This window comes from Ammospiza nelsoni, chromosome 14 (genome assembly GCF_027579445.1).
Source record: "Ammospiza nelsoni isolate bAmmNel1 chromosome 14, bAmmNel1.pri, whole genome shotgun sequence".
Taxonomy (NCBI): domain Eukaryota; kingdom Metazoa; phylum Chordata; class Aves; order Passeriformes; family Passerellidae; genus Ammospiza; species Ammospiza nelsoni.
In genome coordinates, this window is record NC_080646.1 from 3226946 (window position 1) to 3252965 (window position 26020).

The window sequence follows — 26020 nt, forward strand, 5'->3', positions numbered from 1 at the left end:
GGACAAGTTGATGCTAAATCAAGGGAAAGGAAAAAAAAGCCTTCTCACCAAGATAATTTAAAGACCAAACAATTAGGATTTTGCATAAAGAATGTCACAACCAAACTGTGAGAAGATGAACTCTTCAGCAAATCTCATCCCTGTGCCCCTGCATAGGAGAGGATTCTTAATTCCTGTCCAGGAGGCTTATTGATACAGGGTGTGTTCAGCATTTAAATGGAATACAGCCAGGGGTTGTAAGAGCATAATTGTGGTGTTCCTGGCCTTGGTGGTTGAGTGTGTGAGAGAAGTTGGTTGGAAGGCAGTGCCCCCCAGGTAAGGTCTTTTCCTGGAGCCCTTTTTCCTAAGGCATATCCAAAGCCTGTGGCAGGGTGGATCAGCAGCAGTGAGTTCCTTCCCTGCACTGACTTTGTCCTTCCATTTTTGCTCCTGATATCCTCTCTTCACCCACGTCATCCAAGTCATCTTCCTCCTTATTGCTAAAGCCCAGATTCTCAAAGTAATGCATTTTCTTTCTGGCTAAAATTCATCAAGTTCTGAAACAATAATTTCAAAAGATTTAATTGATTTGAAGATTTCAGCCTGTGTGTTCAAATTTTCCTAATTTGTACCTGCAATGGCATTTGTGGATGATAAATATCTATTGCATTAATGGCTGCATTCAAGATCAGGTATCTAGTCTTTATTTATGACAGATGGCATTACTAATTAATTACTAACGAGCCTCTCCTTAGTGAACCTTTCCCTGTAAGGATCTGGATGATGAATCAGGTCATACTGGGAGGAAACATCATGAGGAAAAAGCTTTCTGAGAGAATTTTCTGAGAGAGTTTTTAATTCCTTTTGTGTAAGGGAAGGGTGGCATATTAGAAGGTGTGAATTCCTGTGGAAGGAAGGATTTTGTCTTTTCAACTACAGATTACAAGGTTTTGAATTAGGATATTGTGACACATGACTTGGAATGATTAATTTTCAGGCTCCTGTTGATTCAGGCACCGGATGTACAGGAATGTCAAGGCTTTTAGTTTAATCTTGAAGGAATTCATGATGGCAAGGAGATGGGTTTCACTGGTGGTGAAGAGAGAATTCAGAGTGCAAATGATTATTAGATCAAATTGATTCTTACTTTTCCTCCATGTATACATATGGTTGAGATTTGTTTAACACTCTACCATTGAGAGAATCAAAAATGTTAGCAAAAATGGTTAGGTACTAACAGACAGTATATCTAAAACATTTATTTTTGGCTCCCCACATTCATTCCAGGATTTTTTATTTTTTTTTTTTTATATTAAGGGAAAAAAAGAAACCCTTAGGGGTTTTGGGGATTGTTTTGGTGTTTCTTCTCCTTCCCTGTTGTGTGTGGCAGGTGCCACCACACACAACAGCTCTGATTTTAGGAGCTTAAGATTTAATACAGTCTCAAAGATTTGCCAGGAGGATTTTCTCTAGTGAGAAAGTTTACTAATACTATAAACTCTCTTATGTAACTGCTTGGAACCTCAGCTGAAAGCTCACACCCATTGTGTGGATTCACTGTAATTCATTACATGAATTCAGCTGACTGGATTCTGAAAGAAGCAAATTTTTCTTACTTTGTTGTAATACTTTTTTTTTTTCTGAGAACTTATACATAATTCCCAGTGATATGTAAAATAATTGAGTCAAATACATGTCTCCATTATCTAGCTATATTTAGTTATATTATTATATTGTTATATTAAAATGTCCAGTGAATTAGTAGATATTGTGCTGCAAGTAAGAAATAGTAGCACTTAAACTTTAAAATTTCTATTTTCTCAGTGAGATGTGCAGACTAAGGTATATTTTTGGTTTGATTTTATTTTTTAGCATTCAAATTTAAGACTCCTGCAGGATATGCCCTATAGAGGTTCAGGGATAATTGTATGGTCAGTGGCCACTTTAATCAAGGGGGTATGATTAGCTTGTTATTTACCACAGAATATCTTTAATCTTGTAATAGTATCCTATATAGGTGGTGCCAGCCTAACAAATGCTGCTCAAAAAGGGTGTTAAAACATGTGTTCCTTTTTATTTTTGTAGCAGTCCCATGCTTGCTCCAGTCAACCAAACTTTTTTTTTTTTTTTTTTTTGCAATTTGTTGTAACACTGAAGAAATTGTGGTTTTAAGCATAAGAAAGATGTTGGTGCCAATTACCTCTTCCATTTCTGGCCCAGCATTGGTCAAGTGATGTATGAATCAGCTTGCTCTAGGCTTTCCTAATTGGCAGAGAGTTCCTAAATCTTCTGCTTGGTTCACAGCAGTGGTTCATTCAGATGTGGGAAAGTTTGGAGATTATTTAAAGCAACAGCCAAGCCATAATCTTTTCTGAAATACCCTTTCATGTTTAATGTTTTCTGGTGCATCAGGTTATTGAATAGTGCTCCCAGTTTCATGGAAGGACCAAAGACTTGTAATAGGTGCAAGATAGAGTACCTAAAGAAATGCTGTCTGAAGAAACCCACGTTTTTCTCACAAGGAATAATAAATGAAGAGGTTCCAAATATTGCCTGGGTCCCATCTTCTTTCATGGCAGGCTTGGGGGTTCAGATGGGAGTTTCAGTATGCTCCAGAGGAGCTGTGGGAAGGAAGGCCTGCAGGAGGGAGCCTCTCCACTGTTGTTCCCACAGAGCCTTCTGTGGTTTGAGAACTCTTGGAGCCCCACAGCACTGATGGCTGGGGGCCTTACCAGTTACTGCTCTGTTTCTTCATTCTTGTGCTCTCCCACAGCCATCTGCTCCTGCCTTCCTTCTGACAGAGAGAGGGCTGGCTCAGATGGAGCTTTGGCTCAACTCTGGCAAGTCTGGTCCCATTTCCTGGGCTGCTGTTTGCTGACTGCAAGCAGGAAGAAAAGGCTAATAAAAGGTTCTTGGCTCCTGGCTTTTCTGTGAGGTTCTCTTCACCACATTAATGTGTCCACCAGAATGCCAATACTTCTGAAGGTTGTTGTTATTTGAAACTGGGGAGAGCTGCTGAGGAATGACTTTCAGCTTGATTCCTTAGTCATGGAATTAAAAAATAAATTAAACAGTCAGGTTAAGTAAAACTGCCATGTTTCTGTGGTGTCTCTAACCAAACACATGCTCAGTGTGTGCTTTCTTCTGCTTTAGGAATTTCAGAAATTCCATTTTTGATCTTCTGAGGAACTGGAACACTTGTTGTAGAACATTCAGTTGATTGAGGCTGGAAGTACTGCTGAGAGTGCTCAATAGCAGCAGAAACCTTTCTCTAACTTTATTCAAAACCCCCCACTTCATCTAACAGCTGTCAGAGTGAAGTGATGTTTTTGGTGCTCCCTTTTCTGCACCCTCAGCAGGCTCAGCATCCTCCCGTGCGTGTGGGGAGCAATTTACAGCCAGCCAAATTCTCATCGTGCAACAGAGGCCACGTGACTTCAAACATTTCTTCATCTGCTGTGTTGAAAGGAGCAGGGAAGGCAGTGGCACTGCTGCTGCTGCTGAGTTTCACGGGGTGATGTGGATGACATCAGGATTGCCTTCAGTCAGAAATCTTGAAGTGCAGCTTTGCTGGGCGGGTCTCAGAAGAATTTGAAAGGGTTCTGGAGATAGGGCGTGTTTACCTCGGTCAGAGTAGTGAGTGTGATGCCTCTTCCCTGCTAACGTGCTCATAGTCTCTGACTGCAATATCAGGAAGGTAAGAGTTCCTTTTTCTGCCCTTTTTTCCTGGCCTGGTACCTTTTGTTGGGGTTTTTTCCCCTCTCCTCGCATCACCCTGTGTTCTGAATTGTCAGCATGTGCTTGGTCTCTAATGTTGTTTAATAAGGGAAGAGTAGAGTAACTCCCATGAGTAGTCTTCAGATAAAGAGTGGAATGACATTAATGAGATTTTATACTTTGCCACTAAGTATTCCAACCTATGAGAACTGCTTCCTATTGTGGGAAAAAAGAAAAAAGATAATACAGGTTACAGTAGTAGCTTTCCTTTCTACTTCTTGTACCATTATCCTGTTAAGTGCCTGTAACAGCACTTCTTTGTGAACTGGGAGGAAATTCTTAACAGGAATAAATGTTAACTAAGGATATCAGTGTGATTATATAAGAGAAAAAAACCCTTGATTTTGAGTAGTTTGTAAAAGCTGCTTCTAAATTTTTATGTAAAATGCTAAGGAAAAAAAACTCCTTTAAGAAACTCAGTTAACAGAGGTTTGGGGTTTTTTTTGTAAAACTTCTCTTTTGAAGCTCTGAAGAAGCTTGTGCTATAAATAACACACCTAAACTGGCTGCTAGAGAGGGTTATTTCATAGTAACGCCACAACATTCAGATGGAAGAACCCCAATCACGTTGCAATGTATCTCTATTTTTCACTACCTTCCCAGCTCAGCCCTTCAGCTGGCTGCCACGGCTGATGGAGAGGCTGTGCTGTGGATGAAAATTTCCCTTGCATTTGTTAGGACATGAAAAGGATGGCAAAGTGGCTGAAATAATGAAAGACCAGTTTGGTTCTGGCTCCTCCTCTGGGTGTCTTGGTGGGTGGGGAATGTCTGGGCTGGATGATATCCCTGCTCAGGAGGGATAACAGGGGGAGCTGGGAACCCCAGGAACGGGGATGCACAGCAGCCTTGGCTCAGCTCTGGAGATCACAGATGGCTGAGTGGGAGCCCCTGGTGCACACCATGGCTGAAGGTTCTCTGGCAAACAGAGTTCTGCAGGGTGCAAAGGCACCAGTCCTGTCCCTTCCAAGGGCCAATTTAAAACCTTGAGTCATTCACTGAGGGTGGAAAAGCCAGGAGTCTCTCCACCCTCAGGTCTCCTCTCTGGTTCTCCTCTCTATTCTGCTGCCTCCACGTGCTCTGTGCTCCCACTGCTTGTCCTGACCTCTGTGTCCCCTGTGCTGCTCAATTCTTCCCTGCCCTTAACTCTCACCTGAAATAAGTGACACAACTCTGGTAAAATCTCCATTATGTAGCTTAGCATTTTAAGTTAGACTTCAAGTTTGTATTTCAAACAAAGCTTTGGTAAGCTGAAAAAAACAAATCTTTTTTGCGGCTTTCCCCAGTAGTAAAAATTTGAAGTCTCATAATTTGAAAGCTTTTTCTTTACATTCTGATAAGTGTTACTAAGTTCTCAAAGCAACATGTGTTGTTCCTTTAGGATTGTTCAAACTTTCTGTGAATTAATCATCTATCAAGAACCTCTAGCTTGGATAGAGTTAGGGTTTTTTCCCAACAACTACTTTTTACCTCAAAATTGTTGCAGTTACTTGAGTTATTTCACAGCTCTTTATTCCACTCTGTTCATCTTATGGATTTCTAAAGCTTAAAAGTGGACATAGTTTGCACTGTAACTGTACAGTGAGAGAACTGTATTTCACTTTCCTCAGCAGCCTGCCATCACTTAAAACCATTTTAGCTGCTCAAAAATGATTTACCTTTAAGTAGAGAGGGAGCATGGTGACTTTCACCCAGAAAATGAATTATTTCAAAGAAGTCAGATTCACTTTTTTGTGGTTTTGTTTTCCTACCAGAGAACAGGGAAAAATAAAAACTCACTTGCCACCTGAATTGAGATATATTCCAAGTGCTATTTTTGCCTGCTCAGTATAATACCCAAGTTACAAGAAAGAACAGTAAAAAGTGAAAGAACAGTAAAAAGTAAAATGCTGCAATTGCCCTGTAATGAGGCACTTAAAGTGTTTACAGTTGAGATTTGTACAAGCCAGGGAGTAAATGTGAAGTTAAAGGTCTCACAGCAATCTTAATTCAGCTGTTTGAATTCAGTATTTTGGGGTTTCATTGTAAGAAACTGAGTCCAGCAGCTTTATTCTGTGCTGCCCCTGCTGCTGTGTGGGCTGGGAGAGGTGTCAGCCAGCCCTGCCTCAGGCTGTGCAGAATTCAGCTGGAATCCTGTTTTCCCACTGGCACCAACCAGGTAAGACAGGATGCAAAGAGGTGGCAGCATCAATCCAACATCCTGCCTTCAGTCCCTTGCTCCACAAAGCACAGGTCAGTGTGCAGGACCCACCTCTGTTCAGCTGTTTCATGCTGGTAGATGCACTTGGATTCTTCACACATTGTCAAAAAGAAAAACCCAGTCTGTTTGTGGTAGAACACATATCTGCAGCTGAAACCTGTGTGTAAACTCCTGGAAATATTGCAGAGTCTTAAGCAAAACCAAAGCCTGTGATATGGTGGATCTGATCTTTATTTGCTCTTTTAAACCACTTTTATTTCATGTTGAGGATGAACAGCTTTGCTATCTGTTTTGATATCTGAGGCTTGATGTTTCCCAACAGTCACTGCACCAGCTTTGCCAGCTCTGCCAAATTATAAGGGGAATAGGAGAATTATGTTCTTCTTGCTGGTTTCAGTCTTTCCCTGTTACCTCTGGAGCCTCACTGAGGAGACTAAGGGGATGCTTAGGAGAATTAAGGTCACATTCACTTGCATGTTTGTGTTGTTGATCCACTGGGTTTTGCAATTTATTCAGTAAATAAGGATAGGAAATCCTCCTAATACATCCTGCAAACCTGGATATCTCCTTCTCTTAGTCCTGGCTTTGGAAACACAGTTTTCAAGCAAGAGTTTTTGAGCAGAGAGTACAATCAAAGCTTTGGCTCAGTTTCTTTTTATTAATTCCTCAGACTGCGGCAGCCAGAAATTCCACTTCAAAGCAGCTCCTGAATTTGTTTTGCAAAATGCAGCCACACAGCTTTTGTCAACCCCAGATTTGCCCTTTTTCTTTTTTTTTTTTTTTTTTTCTTTGCTTAATATCATTAAAAATGAGGGCTTTTTTATTGAATATATCCAGGATCCAAGAGACAGCACTTTGAAAGAAACTTCACATTAGTACTTGCCAACTGTGTGGGCTTTCCTTTAATTATAAAGGATGCAGCTCCTGAAGTAATCATTCCTGATTTTCCTGTTTTGCACTAGCCCATTAAAACTAGATTAAGCTACAGAGGTGATCCTTCCATAACAGGGAGATGATTTGATTTCTTTACTGGGAGTATTTAATCCCTGCAATGCAGAGGAACTTGAGTTTTTTAAAATATCTTTATTTTTGACTGACTTTTTGCCTCTTCCAGAGCAAGGATTCCAGTTTTTTCAAGGAAAGTGCTTCTGACAGTGCTGCTCTATGGACAGGGATCTGGTGAAGGCAGAGGTTTTTCACCCTAGGCTGGGCAGAATGAGTCACTCACTGCTGCATTTCTCACTGCTGCTTGCTGCGTGCTGCCACAGGGTGTGAGGAGAAGCTCTGAGCTCAGCACTCAGCAATAGGAGGTTTAGGCTGAGTAGGATTTAAAATTTTTAGTTGGAGCTGGTCCCAAATCAGGCCAAGCTTGACCTTTGCATCTGCTGCCCATTCTTTAAAAGCAGTGTTTGCAGGGGAGAGAACTCGTGACAGTTTGTGCAAGTAAAAACCATCTACATCTGAAATCTAGCATTTCCAGCCTGATCCCAGCACTGGGGCTGGTGGCCACAGCTGTCCCCTTGTCCTGCTCAGGTCAGTGTTTGTAAGGAATTCCTCACCTCCCAGGTGCTCCAGGAACCTGAAGGGAGGCATGAAAGCAGCCCAGATATTTCACTGCTGCTGTTAGGAAGATGGAAACCTTCATGGTTTCCCAGGGAATGGCCTGATTTGCTGCAGTGAAAACATCCAATTTAAAGGTAATGAAACTTAAGAACAGGCTGTAGACAGATTTGGAATCTCATCATTGCTTTTGTCAGAATCACTTGGGCAGTGTTCCTCAGGGATGGTCTAACCCCCATGGGCCAGTCCTGGTACAAATAAAGGGATTACAGAAGGAAGAGTTCCAGTGAATCTACCTTTTGATGAATCTGTTTAGTGATTGTGAGGAAAGATTTCCCCTGAAATATGTGAACTCTGGATCAGACCTCAAATCCCAGAATTCCCTAATATTTTAAGATTATGCATGTACTTATGAGCTTAGTTTAATAGTTCTATATTAACTAGTTTAAGAGGTAATCATATGGTGAGGCATCCATGTGTTGAAGAATACCATCAATTAGAGAGATCCCAAGAATCCTATAAGAAAATATTCACTACTGGGCTTTTGTAAGGTTTCAATGTTTTGGGGTGCATGTTCAGCCCCAGCCCATCTCACCACAAGGCAACTGTGAGTGCTCCTTCCACTGGGCCATACCAGACTGGCCTCTTTTATTACAGTTTGGGATAGCTTGCAGTGCACAGTCTAGCTAAAAAATATAATATATTAGGAAGCAGAACTGTGTAACAAGGCTTTCCCTTGGTCTTCTGCTGTCTGCAAGCCTTTCTGTCTGACCCAAAATGTCACGTTTCAAAGCCCTGCTTCATTAGGGTGGCGCCTGCAAGCTGCTGTTTAGGGTCTGTTAGCAGCCCCAGCATAAATCCCCACTTCCAGGAGTTTATAATTCAGCAGTAAAACATTGCTCTAGGCTGGAACTTGGCATATAAAGTCTCTCAGGAACAATTGTGATTTCTCCCTCCTTTATTTTTGCATTTATTTATACACACACACATGATTCATTCAGGAGATTTTTACTGTCCCCTTCCTGCATTTAAAAAGATTAAATGACTGGGTTATTAATAGTTCAATTCTGACTACTGTGCTGGGCCAGTCCATGGATCTGCAGTTTGCCAGCTCTATTTGATGGATGCAGGTCTCTGTTCCACAAACCTGCTCCAAGCTTAGTGCAAACAGCCCAGTGTGGACCAGCAGTGGTTTTTTGGCTGTTAATTAACATGGGCTCCAGTGTTAATTAAAGCTGTGTCCAGGTCTGGGATGCTCTGGGCATGGTGTCCTGAGCCTGCTGCAGGCACAACTAAAACCCTGTGTTCCCTGGAAGAACATGGCAAGGGCTGAAACCATGAAACCATGCCTGACCTTGGCATGGTTTGATCTCAACTCAAGATATTGCTGGGAGATCTTCTGATGAGATAAAGATATGGCTGAAATCATCCTCCCAGCTCAACTGTTTCCTCATCAAGGCTATGTTTCAATGGTATCAGTTATTTCCTCAAGTTTTTCCTGGTTTACAGAAAATTTTAGCATGGTAAAAGTAATTCAAGTTTACTATTCCTAGAAATCATGGAAAAATTGTGTTTCAGCCTTATGGAAAATACTGTAGTAACTTCTATTTTTCTTCAACATTAGGATATTTTTATAGGCTATATAACATGCTTGTACTGTAAAGTCCATACAAATAAATAAGAGAGAATAGCAATTTCTAAATATATAATGTAGACTGCAAAAGTTAAAAAGGAGGTTTTACAAGAATGAAATGCTTTAGTCCAAGTGATTTTATTTTTCCTCCCAGAACTTATTTTAGACATTTGTTCCTGATCTAGGTTTTGGTCACAGTTAAATCATATAATTTCCCACAATTCCTGGAAAAAGCTTGCTGTGCGCTGCATTTCCCCCCCCCCCACTTGTTCTGTGCACAGGTGTTTGCAAATTCAGGATATATTTCCATTAGCATATTAGACAGCAGTAATTCATCAGTGCAATGCCCTCATTACTATGGAATTGAGGCACTCCCTGGACCTTCTCATCTCTTTTCCACTCTTCCTCCCACTTATATTTAATTTATAAAGGCAGCCCCAGGAAGATCAGTTCTCATTAGTATGAATATGATAGATAATACATGAGTGTTGCAGGAGATTTGACCAGGTGCTAAGCAGGGCAGTGTGAGTGGCTGGAAGGAGGCAGCAGGTTCCTCCCTGTGCAGGTTTCAAAGGCCCTGTATTGCTTTATAGCAGGTAAAAATTTGGCTTTATTATTTTATCTTCTGCTGGGTTATAATCCCACCTCTTTGCTCTAAACCAAGAGGGTTTTAATTTCCTGTATGTTTCTTTTTCCCCCCTGAGAACACTGACTTTACTGGCTTCACACCAAAAGGCTCAATATGGGTTTTTTTCATGCATTTTCTCTTTAATATGTGAGGAATAAATGAAATTCTCTATTTACTCAGCATGGCATACATCCTAAAGACACTCAACAGCTGGTTCTGGTGGGAGAATATCTGGATGCCCATCAACTGCACATGGGCAGATTTTGTGGACCGTGAGGGACTTGTGTTTCCCAAACCCCATCAGCTGTACGCCACAATCCCGTACGCTTTTGTGCTGCTCATCATCCGCTTCTTCAGTGAGAGGTAAGAAACTGAAATGCAATTCATCCTCATTCATGCTGAAAATGAGATATCTGTAGAGCAATGTAATGTTTTATAAAGGAGGATTAGTTGGTGGTTTACTGGGAAGATCTAGTACAGATAAAACAGCAGGTGAAAAATGGGAAAATATTTTCATTATTAGGTATGTGTGGCTGTGGTCCAATCCAGAAGAGAAATATTTCTATCTAGCTTTTCTAGAACAGCATTTGGATATTTCTGATGATCTTTTTTCCATTCTAAACCATTTGGGCTTCCTTTTCCTCTTTCAGTGGAAGGCTAGAGAGATTTGTCCTCTCAACCAAACCTCTCATTTGGTCCTGCACCAGAACGTTCGTGTGATGTTGATAGACCCCAGGTGTCTCTCTTTGGCCAAGCTAAGCAGACTGGAGGGATCTCAAAGCTTCATGTGAACATTTTATGCAGATCTAGTAAAGCTGGTTGCTTTTTTTTTCCCCTCTCTTTGGCACCAAAAAGTGAATTGCTTCTGCAGCTGGAATCTTGGGGGACAGGCAGATGTTGGCTCCACAGAAAAAAGCTACAATCATATTAAGATTTGCCGTGTTTTGACTTATTTATTTATACCTTTTTTGCTTTACTTTCTTTTCTTTTTCCTCTAAAAGATGTGATTAGTAGGTTTTTATAATTATTTCAGGACAGAATGAGGAAATTTGGAATGTCGTAAGTTGGACAGACTTAAACCAGAAGCAGATAAGATCATTCATGCTGGAAATGAAAAGTAATTCGGATCATATGTTCATAACCATTGCCAGTGTGTCTCACTGCAGTGCTGAGGGTAATTAGCCCACACATCTGGCTGCAGTGAGTCTGGGGAAAGCTGACCACTGCTCTGAGCAATGAGGAATCCATGGCTGATACAGCAGGAGGGAGGGGCTGCTCCTGAACACCCTGCCCAAGCAGGAAGGTGAAATCTTTGGAGCACTTTGCAGTGATTTGGGGTGGAAAAGGGAGGGAAAGAGAATCTATCAGAATCAGGGAATGGCTGTGTGCCACAGGCTGGATCCAGCATTGATCTGTGCTGGTGGCCCAGTGAAGAAGGTGCCAAGTGACTTTGCCACTGGAGGAACTTGCCCAGCATCAGTCCCTGAGCTCACATGGGACAGCATCTGGTCTCCTTTCACTCAGCCCCAACACTCCTCTGATGACCATGAAAGTCAGGATGTTTCCTTGAGTTTAACAGCATTTCATGGCCACAAACTGCATTCCTTGGGTCTTCTTTATTGTATAACAGCTGATAAATTGTGGTTCCCTCTTGGGATTAGCTAGGGGAGGTCCCTTTTTCTCAGTGCACTGGCACGTTCTATGGTGGATTAAATTGAATCCGATTTGTTTTCTTTGTATCCTGGCATGAGAACAGCCAAGGTCCTGTAACTGTGTTGTGTTTTTAAAGCTTTTCCTGCTGTGTCTTTTCAGATATGTTGCTATACCTTTAGCAAAAGCCTTGGGTATAAAGAATGTAAGACGTGTGAAGCCACAGCCTAATCCTGTGCTAGAGAGTTATTTCCGGGAGTGCTCAAGACAACCATCCCAAGTAAGGATTCTCATTCTTCCAAACTCATTTTACTTTTGGAAAATCCCACTCTTACTGTTTCAATCAGCTCTCAGCAATGACATCATGGGATGAGTTCCAGCTGATTGACAGATGACAATTTATTTGGGTTTTTGTTGCTGTTCTGCTGACAAGGATATATGGCATCCGAAACAGAAAATACATTTAAGATGTTTAATTTTCTGGCATGCTGTTCTAGGCTACATTGTTAATAATATTTCCAGTGAAGATTAGTGTTCCATCTTTAACTCATTCTGCCTGGAGAAAGCTTCAGCTGATGTCTGTTGTTGGAAAGCAGGATTGTATTTAGTGCAGGAATGCTGGCACGGAAGCCTTTTGATCCGTTATGTTACTGCATACTTAATCCTGGCTTATGTGAGAAAGAAAAGCAATCCTTCTATTACCCTGCTGTTTGTTTTTAAAATTGAACAAGGAAAAAAGACTAGCCAATGCTTGACACCTCCAAAAATGAGGCCATTGATTTTTTTATGGGAGGCAGGTACTTTGCTGTGAGTGCTGCCTCAGGAAGTTCCCTTACCTGACTACAGTTCCCAAACAATTGCAGTTTTCCTACACTGGTTTTGAAAAGAAATATGTGCTTTCTAGTAATGAGGGATTTTGATAATTATTGATAGTGGAACTTGGCATTCTATCCCTAACTTTGTTATTCTTTCATTGTGTCCTTTGCCTGATAACATCAGGAATAAATGCATGGGTGTTCACACACGAGCTCCTCTCTCTCTGGGCAAGTATCCCAATCTCAGTTTCATTCCTTCCTTCTGCTTGAGTACAGCTGGACATTTGATTTCTGGAAGGAAGCACAGCATTTTTAGACTCCTCAGAGCATGGGAAAGATTTAAGCTGCCTCCTTCAGGTGTCCAGCCTGGGGACCAGTGTGCCTGGGAAAGGCTGGCTGGCAGCTGAGGGCACGTGGGCTCTGCTGTATGGACATAGAGTCGCTATTCCTGTGTGGCAGGTGGAGAGCTGGGAGCCAGCAGGGTGGGCTGGACACGGTGGCTGTTTGCACTCCAGCCCTCCCTGGCAGCTCAGGTGCCTTTTCTCACATTCCAGAGGTTTCCCTGAGGGTAGGAGACTCCCTGGACTGGCCTCACCTCGGTGGAGGCAGCTGCTGCCACCCACTATTTGCATACTTCCCTTGGGAGCAAAGAACTTCCCCAGGGATGAGCCAAACACTCTCCTTGCTCCTGAGGCAGCCCTGGGAGGTCAAACCACACTTCTGCACTTGGGGATGGAGGAGAGGCAGGAAGGCCACAGGCTGCTGCATGTGGGGCACTGAGCTCCCCAAAGTGCAGGAGTGTCACTGCCTTGTGCTGGGCACGTGCTGGCCTGGCCACTGTGGGAGCTCAGGGGATGCAGAGACCCCAGTGTGGCACCCCCATGGCCATGTGCAGTTCTAGGCCCTGCTCCACCCTCAGTTCTGCTGTTGGAGGGGGGCACTCTGCACCTTGCTCAGGAGGATAGATTGACTTTGGATTTGAGAGCAGAGCTCAGGTCACTTTAATTCCAGGCCACTTTTAATCTGTGGGACTCATAGATAAACAAATTTTAATATTTATGATTAGGTAAGATATTAGGTGCCATGTCCATGTCTGTTCAATTATGGCACTTCCCCCTCCAGCCTAAGCTCTCATCTAACAGTAAAAGTTCTATCTCTGAAACTCTCAGGAGTGACCAGAAAGACAATAGCAGAGTTTGTGAATCTGTTCATTTCGTGCCTGCATTATTTACATGAATAAAAATCCAGGGTTTCTGTGGGCATTACTCAAAAATACCCTCCATGCATATTTAATATTGGTACTATTTTTAAATTAAGACCTTGCAACAGTGGGAAGCTCCTCTGTGAAGTACAAAATAAATGAAAATTACATCTCCTGTTAACACTGTTCCATTTCTTGCAGTCAGAGATCAAAGGCCTTGCCAAGAAGTGCAACTGCACCGTCCACTTGGTGGAGAAATGGTTCAGGAGGCGGCGAAACCTGGAGATCCCAACCGTGCTCCGGAAATTCCAGGAGGCTTTGTAAGGATACACAATGCCTTTGGTTATCATTGCTATCATCTTTCTTTTGGAAGAAAATTATTGAGGTCCCCCCTTTCCAGAAGGCTGGGTCTGCCTGATGGGGGTTTTGGTTTCTGAATGCACAAAGTTGAAATTATTTAGTAGCAGTTCTCCAAATGATGGTTAAAAGTTTAGGTGAACTGTTTCTCCTGGAAAAAAAAAAAAAAAACCCCTTAAAATATTTTACAGTTTTTTTCCTTGTGGAATAATGGATTTGTAGGCTCCTGGTACAACATATAAGATGAAAACAGGCAGAGAATATGAAAATATTTTCCCGTCTGCCAGTAATCATAGGATAACAACAATGCTTACCCTAGGGTAAGTTTGTACCCATGCTGTCATTTTGGGATGCTGTCATGTGTACCAAAGTCAGTTTCAGAGCAGGAATTGTGGCATCCAGACTGAAGGACAGGTGCCACAGCTTGATCATGGGATACTGTGTGAAACAGGAACTCAGAGTCCCTGCTGAGAGTGGGCCAGTGAGCAGCTTTGAGTGACAGTAATGAATATGTAAGAAGTTTCAAAACCTCCTGCATATGATTTTTCACTTATGTGTGAGAACTTCCTCATACCTAAACACTTTAAGTGTGATCTAAAATCTCACACAAATTGCAAATCCCCAAATGGGCACAGCTCATCCCTTTTGGGTACTGACATGAGCTGTACCAGTGTAAAGCACTTTCAAATGCTCTGTGTATTTGGCTTTACATTAGCCTAATTACATTTGCAAAACTTCACCTGATTAGAACATTGAACCTCTGTAACTGTAGATCAGCTTAAGGCATGAGGGTTAAAAGTACAGCACAGAGCTTAAAGCTGAGTACTTTATCAAGATTATTTCCAGTGTTAATCAATGTGATGATGATTTAGTGGTGTCCTCAGTCAGACATAAATCCAGATGATAGACAGAGGTGTCTCTTTGAAGTCTGAGCTGAGTAAAGTCTCCTGCCATGGTTTATGTCTGCTGTTGTTTTGGGGATCAGTTAGTTTGGTTCCAGAAGTGACAATAAGATTTCCTGCTCTTGCTAAAAGACCTGCCTGCCATGTGTGCCAGTCTCTAGTAACACACAGCTAAAGACTGAAATTCCAACTTGCTTGGTAGCTTGAGTGAGAATGAAGCAAACAGGTTTCTCTTGTGCAATTTTGTGAACCTTGCTCTGCTCTTTGTCAGTGAATTTAATTGAATATAATTCTCTAGGCAAAAAAAAAGAGGAACAGAGTTATTCCACTCTAATAGTCAGTGTTATGAGCGTTATGAAATTTTTTGAAAGCCTGCAATCTCCAAGATCTTTTTTCTGAATGACAAGGAAAATCTGATGAGCCAGATCTAAACCATACTTATGCTATTAGTGCTCCCAGTTAGGCAACCCTGGGGTTTGGAAAGCCCTTTGCATGAAACTTCACTGCCTTGTAAGATTTACCAGCCTTTAACTTCCCCTACCAAGTTCTTTTTTGTTACATTCACTTCAAGAGAAAAGATTCCTGAAGTTAAACCAGAAAATCCTCTTGCACAACTCTTGTTCAGTGCTCTCTCTGGTGGCCAGGATCAGAGTTTAAGAAGCACTTGAGTAAAATTTGGCATATTTGGATGAGTTTTACTTCATGTTTTATTCACCAAATTCATAAAGAAGCTGGGCTCAGTGTAAAATGAGGCAGTGCTCTGGCAGCCTTGCACACAGAATGAGTTCATCTGAAGTGCTGTTTATGGCCAAATGCATTCAATATATAAAATATATAATAGGGCTGGGGACTAATGGCACAGTCTTGTAGGTGCTCTGTGCTTTGAATCCTATTCAGAAAACCCCACTTGCACTTTACAACCAACACAGAATCAATTCTGCCATATTCACTGGCCACTCACACCTTGTTTGGAATGGGAGGCATGAGGGCACAAGCAGCTGCTGTGTAAGGTCTGTCCCGTGCCAGTGTTGTGTTTTCCAGCACCTCTTGGTTAACTCTGAGCCAGGTATTCCGTGTGGACTCCACTCTGCAATTTCCACCATGTACCTCTGTGCTTCTCCTGTTCATGCAGTGCTTGTTGTGTAGCGTTATTTTCAAATCATCTGAGGGAAGATAGTTTAAAGTTGAGAAGAAAAACAGTTGTTTATCACATGTGTATCAAGTGGCAATTTTATAATTATTTTCCTGACTTCTTTCTCAGGTGTGAGACAATTTATTTTGTCTCACCTCCAACATTCCACATCATCATTTTTGTTTGTTGTTTTTATCATAAAACACAGTCTCAGCCTTTGAAAAATCTCATTCTTTCTCCTGGAATATCAGCTTCCAGGGGATGTGGGGCTCAGAAAGTAAGGGCTGCTTTTACCACACAGGTTCTCCTCCTCTTCTCTCATTTGGCACTTCATTAAAGCTTGCCAAAGACCCCAATGTCATTTTCTACATCTCTCAATCCACTGCTACAGTGTTCTTGTGATGCTTTCTCCTTTTTGAGTTGTCTGGGAGTTGCTTGCTTCTCTCCTCTGGAATACTCTGGTTCTAGAAGTTCTCAGCAGCTCTGGGGCCCTGTGCCTGTCCCTGTGTCACAGCCTTCCTTTGCTGTGAAGTCCTGCACTGTTTCCTACTGGACTTGCAGAGCTGCTCAGGGGAAAGGTCAGGCTTGACCTGCCCAGGGGAAGAGTGGAAAGGAAGGAGTTTTCCATCACCTGTCGAGGTGGGAGTGGGAATGCTTGGGCTGAGGCTGCAGCCACACCCAGTGCTAGGGACAATGCCTCCCACACAGGCTCCAGAGTCATCAGCACTCCGACAGCAGCCTGCTCTGCCACCCAAAAGCAGCAGCACACTTCACCGAGATGCTCAAGAGCTTTTTCCCTTTGCTGACTTAGCAAGCTGATGGTGCAAAGCTGGAAGGTTTATCTGCCTTGCTGGATATCCATTTAATCTACAAAAAGCTTAGATCAGGCTAAATTCTGGCACACCTAGTCAAAGATGAGGTTATAGTTAATTGAGACCTTGTAGCAAGATTTAGACTAACCCAGTAGATTCTAATAATTCATAAGGCTCCCCTGTTGTCAGCAATTGGTGTTGAGAGAGATGAAGTGAATGAACCCAGGAAAAGGTTTGTGTTCTCAAACATTAATTTTTAGGGGATTTATTACACCTTTTGTGGTCATTCTCTTGATCAGTTCATGCCTGGCTGGAAAATTACTGCTATCATGACAATTCAAATATCTGTATCATGATAATGTAAAAGAATTTCCTTATTTAGCAGTGAATCAAACCTTAAATATTTAAGTGTTAATAATTCAAATACAGTTAATATGTGTCTATCCTTAACATTGAGTGTGAGGCCACATTTATGTGAAGATTGTCTGTGATGTACAATGATCTGTAGTAACTGTGGCTCAGGACAATATCTTTACAAAATATAATGGTTTGTTCCTATTTTTTCATTTCAATTTTGCAGCTGGCGATTTTCATTCTATCTGACATCCTCCATTGTTGGATTTATATTTCTGTATGATGTAAGTTAACTTTTTGAAAGATTGATACTTTATTTAAACAAAATAATTTCTAGATTTTCTTGAATCGCATTGAAAGACTGTGAATTCAATGCCTCTGTGGGATCAGATCTTTGCTGTATGTAATCTGGATGTTGGGCTGCATTATGCACTGAGATTTAATTTTTAAGTTAAACTTTAGACCTTCTATGACAAAGGAATTTATGAGCAATCAGTATTTTTAAGGCAAGCTTGAAGAAGTCACGCAGATGGTTTTACAACATGCCTTGTTAACACCTACAAGTGCATCACATGGCCATGTTTTCCTCAGAGGACACCATAAACTTTTTTTGGCAGCACTTTTGGTGGTCACAGCTATTTACTGAGGTGTTGCTGCTGAGTCAGAAGTTGGGAATAACAGAGATTGGTGCTTGCAGCTCGGTGAGCCCTGCCTGGGGTGTCATTAGTGCTTCCCCAGGCAGCGGAACAGATCCCGGCGTGTCTCTGCTCATCTGGCCCTTGTCCCCAAACACTGCTTCTCATCCTCATCCCCTGCTCTGTGTGACTGGTAAACACAGCACATCTAATCACTGTGGCAACATATCTTGAGTAATTGCAGTAATAAAACACACACCCACTGCTTTGGATGATGAAATTGTGAACTGGAACGTTTCAGGTGTCCTGAAGAGAAGCCAAAAAGCTGGGAACAATATAATAAATCTGAGCTGCAAGTTCCCTTTAGAAATTGGTGGAGAACAGTTATCAAGATTACAGCTTCTTAGCCTGCTCCACTTAGAGAGAGTTTAAGTAGTGAAGATTTTGAGTTAAGGTGATAATTGTTGCTGAGCTGAGCAGTGTCTGACTGAGGTGTCTTCCCCAGAAACCCTGGTTTTACGACATCTGGCAGACGTGGGTTGGTTATCCGTTTCAGGTGAGCTTTTTGGCACCGGGCCAGTGGCCTCCAGGCATTCCAGGTATTTCCCCATTGGAAGGGATAATTTACAGCGGCCTTTTCCCTCCACACGGGCACCACCCACAGAGGTGTGGCACCAAATCCTGCCCTTTTCGGGAAGTGCTGCCGACTGCTGCAGGACTTCCCTGGGATCAGCCTGTGCGGCAAGTTCCCCCTGCAGCCCCCACCCCGGGACCAGTTACTCACTGCAGATGTTATCAGTGTTCCCAGACTGGGTGCAGAACCCTTGCCCTGCTCCAGGCCCCACGGTGCTTCAAGGCACTGTTATTGAAATAACTCTGCCCCATCCCACTGCCTTCCTATTCCTGTCCTAGGCAGGGGCCAGGAATACAAATAATCCTGCCTCCAGCTGAGCTTTCCCAGCTCCTGCTACACACCTGGGAAATGTACTGACCTAAGGGAGCAGCCCAGCTCTGCTCTTCCCTGGGCAGATCCATAGGATTTTAGCATAAATAATTGACATTTCAGTCTATTATTTTAATTGTTCACCAAAACCGAGGGGGTTTATTTGCAGTTGTTTGTAATTAAATGCAGAAGGATTCTGCTTGTAGTTCTGTGACAGAAACATGGAGAAAAAGCATGTTAAAATCCAGAGGTGGGGGAGGAACTGTGGGAATTGAGAGTTTGGGCTGAGCAAAGGTTAACGTACTTGGCTCTCAGAACATCCTTCTTAATGAAGCCCAGGACAGGAATTTAATTTAGCTTAATTTTTTAAGCAAGAGTCACCAGAGGAGCCGAAGTCAGGAAAGGAAAAAAGAAGTAATCTCACTTGACATTTACTTTTTCCTGTTCTCAGAGTTAACTGTGTTTCTCCTCATCACAGACCTTGCTGCCATCCCAGTACTGGTACTACATGGCCGAGATCGGCTTTTACTGGTCTCTCATATTTACCCTCGGCATTGACATCAAGCGGAAGGCAAGTGCTTGCGCCTGTGGGCGCTTGGTGAGCGGGGAGAGGGAGCGGCAGCGCCTGGAGCGGCTTTGGCGCAGCCACGGGAGGGCAGCATCAGCCCGCACAGCCCGGGGGCTGCCCGGCCAGGGACCCCCAGGGGCTGGCATTCACCTCGATTTCCCTCTGTCCCCCCCAGGATTTCATGGCTCACGTCGTTCATCACCTGGCAGCCATCGGGCTGATGAGCGGCTCTTGGTGCGGCAATTACGTGCGGCTTGGAACTCTGGTGATGTTCGTGCACGACACTGCCGATTTCTGGCTCGAGGTAACCCTGCTGTCCAGCTGTCAGGATTTTTTTTTTTTAATTTTTTTTTTTTTTCTGCTTTGAGTTTTTTGGTTTTGGTGTCAGCGACATTTTAATCTTTCTGCCACGAGTTTCATATGATCCCTTCCTATCCCCGCAGAGACACAGCTTGGCAGATTTGTAACTTGTAAGATAAAAAAGAGCTTCTAGATAATTTAAGCTGATACTTTGTTACACAATACTTTATGAGCAAGAAGCAGAAGAGAATTTCCTCAGAACAGGGACTGGAAATAAAGCTGCCTCCCTGGGTTATTCGTGTTTCACTGATAAAATTAGACCAGGTTGTCACTGAGGTTGGAAAAGACCTCTGGCATCAAGTCTAACCTGTATCAGGTATTTTCTGGCAGAAGAAAAGTTTCTTCTCCTGGACTCAAGGCAAAGTCCCTTCCCTGCACAAAATATCAGTGGCAGGGTTTAAGAGGTGTCCTACTCTGCAGAGAGCACTGTGATCAGAGTGGCTTCTGGGCTTTTTGGAAGACACACACAGTGTTTCTTCACTAGAATTACCCTGAGTTTGTAACACCAGGTTTGAGGGCACAGTTTCATCACCTCCTTTGGTGGCAGTGCCAGTGTAAGCAGTCCTTGTGGGCTCTTGTGTGCCACTGTCCATTTCTGTTCCTGATTATCTTACTGTATCAGAACAACTAATTGTGGGGTTGTGCACTTGGGATTGGTCCAGATTAAACAGGTTTTCTTGCTGGCTTACTTTTAATCCTGAATTGCTCCTAGGTCCAATTAACTCTGTGGCCTTACAAAGAGTTGAGTTGACAACTGGTAGGGCAGCACTTGGATGGAAACTGGAGTTGAGTACCAGAACAATGTAATTCAGCCCTGCCACTCAAAAGGAGGAGGAAAAGAAACTAAGTTAATCAAGCTGCTGTTTAAAACTTAGGCTTGGCACCTGCAGCTTTGCTCCCACTTTGCCCAGGGTGGTTCCTAATGGAGCAGGGGGAGCTGGACAGTTCATTTAGGGGAGAAGCAGCACTTAGAGCCCTTATTAGTGGGATAGAGACCAGCACTGAGATCTCCTGCTCTCAAAAAGGAGAAGCCAGGAGCTGAATCAGGCCCTGAGCAGGGTCAGTAACAGGCATGTCCCAAACACCTGCATTTAAGGGGTCTCCTGAATGTGCAGGTGTGGCAGCAGCTTCTCTTGGAATTCAGTCTGTTTGGAATCTGGTGGAAAAATGAGGAATTATCTCTGTTCTAAAGAGCACTTTGTGTTTCTGTGACACCTTATATTCTGGTCTGAGTGCTGTTCTTTAGGCCTTTGATGCAGAGTCCTTTCCTTTGAGATAAAAAGAGAAATATAAACAAAGAATCTGGTCTGATGGTGCTTTATTAGGTATCAGTAAAATGATTGCTTTACATGTCAAACTGGGAAGAAATACTCTTCCTGCTTAGGTGGAAGATGAGTCTTTATTTATAAAAACACAGAATTTATTTCAGAGAATATTTATAATATGTTTGGGGATTTTTATCCACTGCAGGCAGCCAAAATGTTTAATTATGCTCGCTGGGAGAAAACTTGCAACATACTGTTCATCATCTTCTCTATTGCATTCTTCATCACCAGGATGATCCTGTTCCCCTTCTGGTAAGCAAGATTTAATCCAGTCCCAGGCTTTTACTTCACTCTCACTCCCCCTGAAAGTTTAGTGTTGGTTGTGATGGAAAAAGGAAAGGAATGGACTGGACTTGAAAATTCTGCTAGTGAGAAAATTGACAAAAACTGCCCTTTTCTTTAAAAATTATTATGTAAAAATAATTTTAAATGAGCCTCTTTAACATAAATATTTATTGATGTGTTACGTAACTTGCTTTGTAAATAGCAGTTAAATGCTACTAGCCCCTGCATTTTCAAGGGGACTGAGCTCCTTAACTAAGAGAAATCCTTTTCCTTTTCATTCCACCCTTTCTGCTGTAGTTGCAAAGTCAGAGTACATGACTGTAGTTCATTTTTTAGAGCCTTCTTTATGCTACCCGGTCCTTGGGTAGTGCCTCACCTCACCCACATGAGGATCCCTCAGAGAAGTTTAGGTGAACCAATTAATTTATGAAGTCAGCACAAATAAATCTTAACTTGCTAAATACTTGCATGCCTTTGGAGTGCTATGATTTAATCTGCTTTGGAGTATCCACATGGGTGCTTAACATGTTTATCTTTTAAAAAGTGTTTAATGTGTTTCACATTCACAGCTCTAATTTGCCCCTCCCTGCACATGGACAAACCCTTAGAGACTCAGGCTGGTTAAATTAATACTTCTGAACATTGATCAACATAAGGCTTTAATTTCCTGTAGTATTTTCTTTCAGAAATGCTGATGTCTTTTACTTTATTGTTGTTTTTTTAATTAACTGTACAAGTGATCTGCAATCATTTTGCTTCACTGAGTTTCTTGTTCTTCAGTTCTTGAGCTTGGAAGTGAAACACGATGAGATTAAAGGGACTCAAAGAGCCCCAAATAATACAGAAGTAGTGAAGTCTGAAGATGGACAAAACATATGTTAATTAACAAAAAGCCCTGTTGCAAAGCCTCTAGGATTTTCTCTGGAGTGTGGATTTCAGATTAGAGAGAATTTGCACTAAAAAAGGCATAGGCAGGCTCTGAGTTGCACAGTATCTAGACCACACAGAGATGGAGATCTGAAAAACAGGGACTTTTTCTAACCTCACTTAGAGTACTTCCATGCCAGACTCAAATTTCTCATCTTCTGAAGTCTGTATTTCAACAGAGATGCATAATCTAGTTAAGGCAGGGCTTGTTAATTAATCTACCATCTTTGCAGAGCTTTTTAATATTAATCAGCTTGGAATATGAAATTAGAAATAAGTGTAAATAGCATAAGGAAGAGATCTTGCACCATAACAATAATCTTTGTTTTTTAGGATTCTTCGTGCCACGCTATATCTGCCTACCTACTATTCCACCACTCCTGTCATAGCATATTTTTTATTCAATGGGATGCTATTAACCCTCCAAGGCTTGCATTTATATTGGGGTTATTTAATTTTCAAGATTTTGAAAAGGTTCGTTTTCCTAAAGGTAAGAAATTTTTTTCTTCAGAAAAATATGTGAAATATCAAACTGATGCCAATACCTCCAATTGATTTACTTGGAATTTTATTGTTATCCTGAGTTTTCAAGTCAGAATGTCTGATAGGGATCTGCAGAGCAGGGAGATGTTCAAATGTGCTTTGCACCTCTTGTTGTCACACCCAATGTCTTGGTTGGAATACAAAGACTTCAGCTAGAATGAGGTTTTTTTTGCCTGTATTTGATGTTTTGTACCAATAGTAAATGAGAAATGAGCTGTCCCAGAACCTGAAGCCCTAAAATGGTCCAGAACTCCTCAGGAATTCCTGTGTTCTGAGTGAAAGCAATCTTTTGTCACTGGGCTTTGTAGGAACTTACCAAAAAAGAAGTGAGTGAGTGAGTGAGTGAGTGAGTGAGTGAGTGAGTGAGTGAGTGAGTGAGTGATAAGAGCTTTGACTACAATTTTTCTGCAGTATTTAAATTTCTTCAGGTTTGCCTAAATCTGAGGTCACCTAAACTTGAGCACTGGTTTTGGATCACAAAGACCAAATTAAGCATATCTGGTATTATATTATGACTCAATGAAATAGTGTCATATTCAGCTGGAGCAGAGGAACAGTGCAAGTCTGGTCTGCTTTTTACCTTGTAGAGAAAACTCACATGGGAAAAATCTCTGGATAAAACTGCCATTTATGTCTCATTTGATTGCCTGAAGTAGTGACATTTTCACAAGGTCTCGTGCCATGAAATGTGCAGGGTAGATAAAATATTTATCAAAAAGCATTTAAGGGAAGGCCTCTGGAGAATGTCTCTAAGATTTGGCACAAGTATTGACAGATACATTTTTCTAGTTAAGATGAAATTTTAGTTGTGCTGTTGGAGAATGGTATTTTTTCTGAGGCTCAAGAAACAAAAACTTAATTAAACTGAGTGTCCTTTTATCTGAAGCAGTTCAGGCTGTGAAGCATCTTTAGGAAATAGAAATATTCCTTTCTCCCTATGTTTAATTGTTGAGTGCTAACAGGAACCATCCTGTAATTATTGGATTTTTGGATTCCATCAAATCTTACACAAACACACAGCTGGGTATCATAGAGAGACCCAACATCTGCCCTAGAAGTTACAAACTCAGCCCCTGTAAGACAGCAAACAGCAGCACAGAAGGGACAAATCTGTGGACGAAATAGTTTGTGTTGCTGTGCCTCTAAAACAAGCTTTTATGTTCCTTAGACACTGAGAATTTTGTATTTCTTGTGTCTCATTTACCTCTGCTTGACTAATTACTACATTAGTTCTGGCCTAGGTGTAAAGTGCTTTACTTCTTGCTTTCTTTTGTGATTTTGGCCCTGTCTCTGTGCTGTTCTTGTTCCCTGTGCACAACCCCTCTTCAGAATGGAGAGACATCCCTGTTCCTCCCAGCTGAGGAAGAGGAAGGCTGGGCAGAGCTCTCCATCCACACTGGCTGAGGTTCAGAGTGCCAGAAGGTGTCAGATGCAGTGGTGAGCAGGACATTGCCAGGCCAGCTATATAAGGCCACCCTGCCCTGCCTGCTCTGTGCCTTTGTAAGGGGCAGAAATGTTTTATTTTGAGACAAGAGCTTTGCTGTGTTCGTCACTGCTAAAAAATGGGAAAGCACCAAGCCTGCATCCTTACCACGGATTTTTGATTCCTTATACAGCTCTCTGAGAAGATGGTTTCCAAATAACATTTTTACAGTGGTAGCAGCAGCAGCCTGGGCCCTTTTCAGTCTGGATGACTTCAGCTGGCTTGCATGTGCAGCCTGTTTTCCATAGCAGTGGCAAACTTGGCTGTGAAAGCAGCCAGTGCCTCCAGAGCTGGAAAGGCAACGTTGAAAAGAATGGTGTTGGCAAGGAGGGTTTTTCTACCAACATCTTTGTTACAGACAGGCTGCACACAAATAGCTGCTGCTATTTTAGGGAAATACCAGTGGACCATCATTCTGGTGTTAGTAGGGGTTTGTTTCTCTGCCCAAGACTAGCTGTTTTCTGAATGAAAACTTAGCAATTTCTGATATTTTTCTTGAAGCAACAGTTAGCTACTTCAGATGGAAAAATGAAGTCATGGTGTAACTGGGAATAGAGACTTCTGTTGTTTAACTGAAGGAAGCTCTGAGCATGGAAGGGTGTAAGGAAGTTTTTCAGTGCCCTCTTGTGCCTCAGTCCTGGAGTTTTGGGGTCACTGCACCCTCGAGAGTTGGTGGCTTCTTCCATGCTTTCCTCTTGCCCATGAGGAGAAGACTTTTATTGAGAGTGGCTGGTCAGAAGCTCTTCATCTCAGCTGTCACCTCCCCCTGCACTGACAGAGGGGACAGTTGCCCTCAGCCCTCTGGGACGACTGCTCAGCCAACTGACTTGCTTCAGCAAAAAAGAGCTTGGACTAAAAGTCTTGTGTTTTTCCTCCTCCTTAATACTGCAGTGAGACATGGCTGAAAATGAGGGAAAAGGAAAGAAGGGAGATGATTTTCTGCCATCCCTCTGTGTCCTGTTTTCCCAGCCATGGGACTCTGCCCAAGGTCTGGTGGCACAGAGCAGCACTGGTGGCCTCCAGGCTCGGGGGACTTGTGCCACCTTTCCCTTGGTGCCCTGGGAATGCCCTAAAAACAGGGAGCTCTCCATCCACAAGCTCAGCTGCAATCAGCTACTTCACATTAGGAAGCTTCTAATTTTCCATAGGGGTAAACTTGAGGGTTCAGAATTTTTTTTCTTTATTTTTTCCCTCTGGAAAATAGAAATGTTCCCTAAATGTCCTTTCTCACGTGACATTTGTGACCTTGTGTATGAGTAAGGCCTGTAAGCAAAGCCCTTCGAGGTCAGACCTGTAGCCATGAACCAGTTCTGCTTTGGGAGGAAGGAGGACATTCTTCAGTGTAATTTCTTTTCAAGTTAGGTCAGGCAATTGCAATGTTAGCTGCTGGCTGCCATCTTGATGTCCAAGGCCTTTTGTTGCTAGGAAACTCCGTGTGTTTCTGTAATATTGTTCAATTACATGGTTAAATTACCCACTTGTATCAAGTTTCAAGCACCACTGAAACATGTCTAGTCATCATGTCTGCACATATGAGAATATTTTAGGAAAATTGAAAAAGCATATAGAGAAGTATGTACATATGCACTGATTTAAAACATCTCGCCAGGAAAATCCCGTGGAGATTAAACATTTTATTTCCAAGGTCAGAAAAAGGGAGTGAATGACAGCAGCTTATAGCCACATTATTATGGCAAATTAAGATGTAAAATATATGTTAAACCCATTACACACTGAGTTAAGGTTTTGAGACTATGGTGCTTTAAATCTTGAAAAATGTGTAAGTTGTAGGAAATGGGCATGATGTCCACATGTCTCAGATACTTCAGGGCTGATGCAAAGTCCATCAGTGGAGGGTAATGGCAGGTTTCTAACAGACTGTAATGTGTCCAGGAATAGGTTTTCCTGCTCTTGTAATTGTTTTGCCACCATCAGACCACCTTCAGGGAAGGCA

The 26020-nt window shown here is 42.2% G+C and overlaps 1 protein-coding gene across 1 annotated transcript in view; it reads left to right on the forward strand.

Moving 5' to 3' along the window:
* Positions 1–3612: 3612 nt before the first annotated feature.
* The window catches only part of CERS3 (ceramide synthase 3), a 32263-nt gene continuing 9855 nt past the window's right edge, over positions 3613–26020 (forward strand). Inside the window, exons 1-10 of the mRNA XM_059482532.1 lie at positions 3613–3676; positions 9955–10137; positions 11587–11704; positions 13642–13760; positions 17224–17281; positions 18138–18188; positions 19054–19146; positions 19319–19447; positions 20974–21080; positions 22374–22530. Coding sequence (XP_059338515.1) covers positions 9956–10137; positions 11587–11704; positions 13642–13760; positions 17224–17281; positions 18138–18188; positions 19054–19146; positions 19319–19447; positions 20974–21080; positions 22374–22530 — 1014 coding nt within the window. The 5' untranslated portion in view covers positions 3613–3676; position 9955. The remainder of the gene's footprint in view (positions 3677–9954; positions 10138–11586; positions 11705–13641; positions 13761–17223; positions 17282–18137; positions 18189–19053; positions 19147–19318; positions 19448–20973; positions 21081–22373; positions 22531–26020) is intronic.